Source organism: Helianthus annuus, chromosome 5, assembly GCF_002127325.2.
Source record: "Helianthus annuus cultivar XRQ/B chromosome 5, HanXRQr2.0-SUNRISE, whole genome shotgun sequence".
Lineage (NCBI taxonomy): Eukaryota > Viridiplantae > Streptophyta > Magnoliopsida > Asterales > Asteraceae > Helianthus > Helianthus annuus.
Window position 1 is genome coordinate 120,227,390 of NC_035437.2, and position 7,438 is coordinate 120,234,827.

General features: G+C 41.4%; 1 protein-coding gene across 1 annotated transcript; it reads right to left on the reverse strand.

Moving 5' to 3' along the window:
• Positions 1-751: 751 nt before the first annotated feature.
• Positions 752-3,832, reverse strand: LOC110922387 (tropinone reductase homolog At5g06060). The gene is made up of 5 exons (XM_022166698.2): positions 3,703-3,832; positions 3,420-3,627; positions 2,050-2,266; positions 1,861-1,967; positions 752-1,094 (listed from the first exon to the last, which is right to left on the reverse strand). The coding sequence occupies exons 1-5, from the start codon at positions 3,804-3,806 to the stop codon at positions 903-905; spliced, it is 828 nt and encodes a 275-aa protein (XP_022022390.1). The 5' UTR covers positions 3,807-3,832; the 3' UTR covers positions 752-902.
• Between the last annotated feature and the right edge of the window lie 3,606 nt (positions 3,833-7,438).

The window sequence follows — 7,438 nt, forward strand, 5'->3', positions numbered from 1 at the left end:
TAGAGAATGTGAGGAGTTTCGAGGACCTAATAAAATGTATGGTCATCTAGTTCATTCATAGACACAACTCTAAAACTCCTAAACCACAAATCAACAATTCTCTCTAAATCTCCATCACTCAAAGGCATCATAACGGAAATCATGACATCATCATCATCTGTGAAGATAACCATTCCCCAAGTAAGTGCCTTTAATTTTATGTTCATAAACATGATTAGGGTTTTTTTATGTTTTGATCCATGTTTTAATAATATAATCAACATAAACCCCTAATTCGATTTGTTTTTTTACTTATTATTTCACGATGGATCATGGAAGTATGTACGAATGTTGATTAAGTGATTGATGTCATGGATGATGTATTGTGGAATCATGGGGCTTGCGTAAAGAATTCAAAGATTGTATTTTTATAGATCTTTTTAAGATGTTAATTTTGAATCAAGGAGTAAAACGTACTATTAGATATTGATGTTTAGGATTTAATTAACAATACGAAAATTAAAAAAAAAATTATTTATGTTAGTTTGAGTTCGTTTAGAATATTAACGAACTAATTAACTTGAATATGTCCATTTTATTAACAAACAAACACAAAAAAAAGAGATATGTTCATTTATGTGTTCTTGTTTGAGTATTTGTTTAGGTAAAGATGAATGAACGAACATGAATATAGCCCCGTTTAAGTTTGTTCACATGTGTAGTTTTGTTGCTATTAAACCTAGATTTCATCAAGGCAAGGGTAATGCTTACATTTCAATCAAACCTAATAAATCATTAGCAATTTGACCAACAGTAATATCATAAAACATTTTTATCATAGTGATACTTAGGTCGCATACTTGTATGTTAAAAATATAACAAAGGTGATGACTACACAAACTCATACAAAAGTAACTCCAGCTTCAAGGTTGTTTGAAACCACCAGCTGTGTATCCAGCATCCACAACAATAACCTGTCCAGAAATGAAGGATGCTCCTGGGAGGCAAAGAAATGCAACCAATGGCGATATTTCATCGGGTTCTGCTATTGGTCGAAGTGGAGTGCGGGCCATCAACGCGCCATACGCTTCAATAATTTTGTCATCAACCTTCTCCTGTTTTGTAATAGGATATATTAAACAAGCTGACCAAACAAATGTCCTTGGTAACATTAGCTAGGGAATGTTTAAACTTTAGAATGAATCTCAGCCGAATGGAGAATGTTCATCGGTTTGTTATGACTCATGTATAAGCATATATACGAGTCGTGTTCGCGGGTTCGCATTTCGAACTGGACATTAACCCTAGCACAACACGTACCCGAAAATTGTGTCAAGACACTTGAACCCAAACATGATACAGATTTCCGTTGGTTGATACCACATGCAGTTTTTTTTTTTTTTTTTTTTTTTTTTTTTTTTTTTTTGGCATATTGATACTTTAAAATTACAATCTACAACAAAAAAAATAATTATCACATGTAAATTATGAAACCTAATACTAATTTCTCTTTTACCTTATTAGTTTTGGCATAAATACCCTATCCATTTAAGTCATGCCATAAAAATCTATACTTATTTCAAAATTTTTAACCATATACACGGTTAAACGGGCCATCCGTCGACCCTGCCAAGTCATCTCGAAGATGAAGCAATTAACTGAAACTAACCCACATTTTTAGAGTCTAGACTGAACCTAAACCCATTAATTTCAAATTAGATATTTGTCGTGTAAAAAACTCACACGCATAACAACACTCGTGTATATAATGTAATGTTTGACTAGTTAGTAATAAATATAACCACCCTTTCGCTAATCTTAGGCAATATTTTTTTCCTTTATATATCTAAAGAGTGTCATGAAGAGTTTTATGGGTCTTACGGGACTCTGAAGAGTAGTTTTGACACCCCATGGTGCGACGGTATTGGTGCGAATATTGTCTTTGGCCCACTCACAAGCTAAGTTCTTGGTCAACTGATTGATTGCAGCTGCATGAATCAAGCATCAAACATGTGATAAGTGATATGTATGCAATCATTCACCCATCTTTTTACAGAATAGATAACTGACCTTTAGATGCTGCATATACAGATATAGAAGGAAGAGCCGTGACACCAGCAATCGAAGAGATAAAAACGATGCTAGCGTTGCCTGATGCTTTGAGCAACGGGTGTGCGAGTTGAGTCAAGTGGTAGGGTGATTCAACATTGGTCCTCATTATAGATGCGTAATCCTCGAGTGTATGTTGTGTTGCATCCTTGACTAACGTCGATGCAGCATTGTTTATCTAATAATATTACACAAAAGTCAACACCTAAACACAGAGATTTTGTATATATTTACCTTAAAATAATTGTATCTGCATAGCAAACTACACATTTCTGGCACAATGTATAAGATCAAAAGTTATGTCTAGTATTCCATATGGTATGCATGTGTTGATATATATGTAGTTATTATGCTTAAATAATCACAATATATATTTGTGTGGATTAGGATCAAATACAAAGGATCCTAATTGTAAGAAGTGTAAGAAAGATTTATAGAGTGACAAATGTCCAATAACCTAAAAAAACCCATTACACAAAAAAACCCCAATACAAAAAAAAAAAAAAAAAAAACCTTAAACATCCACCACCACCAAAAACCTAACCCCCCTCCCCCCCCCCCCCAATAACCCACCAAATATTTTTTTTTTTTTTTTTTTTTTTTTGCCGAGGGGGTGGGGGTGGGGTTTAGGTTTTTGGGTGGGGGTGGGGGTTTAGGTTTTTTGGGGGTTTTTTTTGGTGAGGTATAGTTTTTTTTTTGTTTTTTATTGCCCGGGGGGGGGGGGGGTTGTTTAGGTTTTTGGGTGGTGGTGGGGTGGGGTGGGGGTGGGTGTTTAGTTTTTTGGTGATGTAGTGGGTTTAGTTTTAGGTTATTGGACACTTGTCACTCTATAAATCCTTCTTACACTTCTTACAATTAGAAGCCTTTGTAGAATAACTTGACACATATTTGTGTATCTAGCTTATTTTATCGATCGAGCATATATACTTCTAATTCTAATCAAGTCTCAAACATCCTCAACCCAGGATCCAACCTACATAAAGAAAATTTGACATATAATGGAGTTCGAGCTTACCAATATTCCAGTCAAACTCAAGTAAGGTTTTCTTGTTTCCATTTTAAGTAGTGGTGTAAATGAGCGGAGCTGAGCCTGAATTCAACTCCACTCGTTCAATCTTAAGAAAGCTTGAGCCCACCTTGATGTCTAAAGCTCGAGCTCGGCTCGCAGGTTATTTAAGCGTGACTAATTGCTAACAATAATATCCTTTTCATGAAAGACGACTATACATAAAAAGGGTGGGTAGGTCTTTACAAAAGCGGCTCGACTCATTTAAACCTCTACTCCAAACCTTCAAATAACACAACGCCCGAAAAGATGCATAACAACTTACAAGGATATTAAGTCTGCCACTAAAAACCGATGAGACGACCTTGATGAGCTCCTCTCTATTTTCTTTCAAAGACAAATCACAGACGGACGCGGTTACTTCATACCCTTTGCCTTTCCATTCTTCCAATCGTTCATTGATCTCCTTTTGGTTTCTGGAACAAGTATGCACGGCTGCGCCGAATCCGGCTAGTTCCTCCACTATTGCATAACTACATACATGAAACAAACATATGCAATTATGATCAAGTTAAATGTTTCAGTGGTTGGTAGAGAAATGAACTAACCCGATGCCTTTGGTGCCACCGGTGACAAGAGCGGTCATTCCCTTGAGAGACCACCGTTGTTCTCGGCTAGTCGACATGGTCGTTAATTCTACCGACCTCACCATGTGTGTGGGGTATATATATACGTCTATTATCTTACTATCTTTAATTAATTGTATAGGCTCGTTAATTCTACCGACCTCACCGCTGCCGCTACCCTACCGCTACTACTATTATTATACAACCTATGAAAGCATTTAACACATGACACATGATAAAAATGATAAAAAGGTTAATCGAATAAATAAAATATACGATGGTTTAAAGTCAATGAGTTATATAACATTGACGAGGTATGATCCGGATCGGCTAACCCGATTCGGTCATCACCTGTCATTTTATTACAAATATTTAATTACACATGTTTATTCTAGAATGTTCCATTCTGCATGGATAAAACACGTAACCAAATCCCCAAACTTTTGGGAAGATCATGCAAATCCCTAACTTTTCGGAATCCATCCTAAGTTAGGGGAAACCCTATTGGTAAACTATAAATAGAGGTAAACACCAAAGGTACGATTCATCTTGTTCTCGTTTACTCTCTATCTACTTATACTTTCTTTCTCCCAAACCGAGACTTATTCTCACCCCGGAGGGTGGTTACACGAATAACCCCATTCCTGTAACGAGTCCTAACGGTGTTTGGTTTTCCAGTTAGCTGTTCGGATCGCCAAAGAGTTGAAGTCCTAGCCGGAGCTTACCCATAAGGTCAGTGTTTCTTCATTGTCGCCATCCGTGGGACCTTTCGGTAACAACAGCAAGATTAAACCCAATGGCAAGCGATCAGAACACAGCAGTAACACCAAATCAAGCAGTGATAACCAGCAACCCGTTGCTGGTAGCGAGTTCCGCGACCACTACCATGCCAGCCTCAGCTGTTGTGACCAGGTCTCTTGACCTAGAGTTTAAAGCAGAAGCACCACCACGGGGGTTTGCAAGCACCTCTGCTATTTCTTCTGAGATTACAGTAGCAGACCCTCTCTCATACACTTCCTGGCAGCTGCGATCAGTGGCACCAACCACAACAGTCACCAATGTCTCCACCCCAGCAACGACAACAAGTGCACAGACTATACGTCATAGCACTATGCTTGTTATCACATCCGCGGGCCCAAGTATTACTACACAGCAGATGAGCATGGCCCAATACTATCAGCCCCCGGCTACATACGCCATGCCGCCTTGATACTCGGCAGCACTTATGGCAGCATTGTCTACGCCACCACATCAGCCGGTCATTATGCCTACAGGGATCATGAACGCCCCGGTCACCCAGGGGAATCAAGTTTACTTCCCAGGTTATTACTATGCACCCCCTTACGGGTATCTACCCTCATATAATAACTAGACCTACATACCCCAGATGACAGCTTAGAGTTATGCTCAGCAACCGCCATACGCGGCTCACATGCCGCCTTGGTGGTCTTTTCCAACGTCACAACCGACTTATGGTCAATCCCCTCCTACGGCGGAACCTGTTTATGACAGGGGAAACCCTTCAAGACCTCGTTTCTCTCCAAACGGGGGTCCCAGCTCTACATTGAACATCACCTCAGCCCAACCCCCCATCACTCAGGGAACTAGCCAGGGCGGGGCAACTCAACTAGTACAACCCGTTAACGTGGAGGACGACGACCTCACCAGACCTTATAAACCTATGGACGCCACTTTCAAGTCCAAGTTTAGAAGGAGAATAGCTGAAGCCCCAATTAAAGAAAAACCCAAGATGCCCCAAACAGTGGGCAAATACGATGGTTTAGGTGACCCTGATGACCATCTCAATCTGTTCAAAAGTGCCGGGGAAGTAGCCTGCTGGCCCATGCCTCTTTGGTGCAAAATGTTCGTCCAAACGCTGGTAGGGGCAGCGCGAGTATGGTGGGATAGTCTACCAATTGGAGAAATCGATAGCTTTGAGGACTTAGAGTCCAAATTCACGTTACAATTCAGTCAACAGAGACGACACACAAAAGATCGAAACGAACTCCTTCACATCCGTCGGCGAGAAAATGAAACAGTGGAAAGTTTCATTGTTAGATTCAACAAAGAAGGCCCGGCGATCCCAGGTATCACAAACGATCTTGCCTGCGGCGCCTTTTTACAAGGAGTAAATAATGATGATAGCCAAGGTGTACGTTACACAAGAAAAAACTGTGGCAGCCAGTCACGCGGCTAACAGGAAAAAGGAAGCCCAGAAAAACCAAGACGATAGAGAGCAACAGAACTCTAAGGGCAAAGGTAGAGGAGACAGGTACCAAAAGAATGACAGATCAGACTCGCGGTATGACAGATCCAGGAATTCATATTCAAGAAATGAATCCTCCTCTAAGCCGCGGTCTGATTACCCTAATTTAAGCAAAACGCCGGCAGAAATCCTGGCCTCCAAAAACCTTAATTTAATCCTCCCAAGCCATTGAAGGACGCCCCCAACAAAGACACCAGTAAATACTATGAATATCACAAGGGGAGCGGCCATGACACCAACAATTGCTATCAATTGAAGAAGCAAATTGAGTACTTTGTAAAGGCGGGTAAGTTGGCTCACCTGGTTCGAGACATAAAGCAGGGCCCGCCCCCCCCCCCCCCCAACAAAGAAGAGGCTGACAAAGGGGCGGGCAAGAGACAGCGGGAGCTGAATATGGTATACGCCGATAAGGGAAAGGGAGCGAAACGGAGTTTCTCCACACTCGAACCATGGATGCTGGCAACCATGACAATCAAACCACGCGCAGAGGATTTACACCTCACCACTCATATCCGCCGCAGTAGGCGACTATAATATGAGAAGAATCCTGGTAGACACCGGGAGCTCTGAAGACATCATCTACGAGCACTGTTTCAACAGAATGCAACCAGAAGACAGGAAATTGCTCAAGTTGGTACACGCTCCCATTAAGGGGTTCACCGGGGAAAAGGTTGATCCAATTGGCCAGATAACTTTCCCAGTGACATTCGGACACACCCCCCGAGAAAGAACCATACTCCTCACATTTCTTATGGTACGCGCTGAGTCTTACCATAATGTAATCATTGGAAGGTTTACCCTGGGAAAACTTGACGCAGTAGTTTCCACGGCGCGTGGGTTCATGAAGTTTCCCACCCCGCGGGGGATTGCAACGGTATACCGGGAAAATCTGGGAGAAGTTTTGGATACTAAAAGGTGCCGACAAGGGCCTACTGGTGCGATTGGTCTGGAAAGGTGGGTTTTAAGCACGTGCCATCTCGAGCAAACAATCACAATAGGAGACAACCTCTCTCCTGAAGTTAAAAACAATCTGAAGCAATTACTAAGGAGGAACGCTGATATCTTCGCCTTTGAGCACTCTGACATGACCGCGATACCCCGGGATAAGGCAGAACACAAATTGGCCACGCTTCCAGGCATTAAGCCCGTTGCCAAAGGGAAGTGTAGCATGGCCCCCGATCGAAAATCGGCGGTAGTAAAAAAAGTACGAAAGCTGGTTGAAGCTGGAATCCTCAGGGAAACTAAATATCATACATGTATATCGAACCCCGTGATGGTTAAAAAACCACGTGGCACATGGCGGATGTGCATTGACTTCAAAGATTTGAACAAGGCCTGTCCTAAAGATGCTTATCCGCTGCCTGAGATGGATTTCAAAGTGGACTCACTAGTCCCTTATAGGTACAAGTGTTTCTTAGACGCCTATAAGGGTTACCACCAGATCAAAATGTC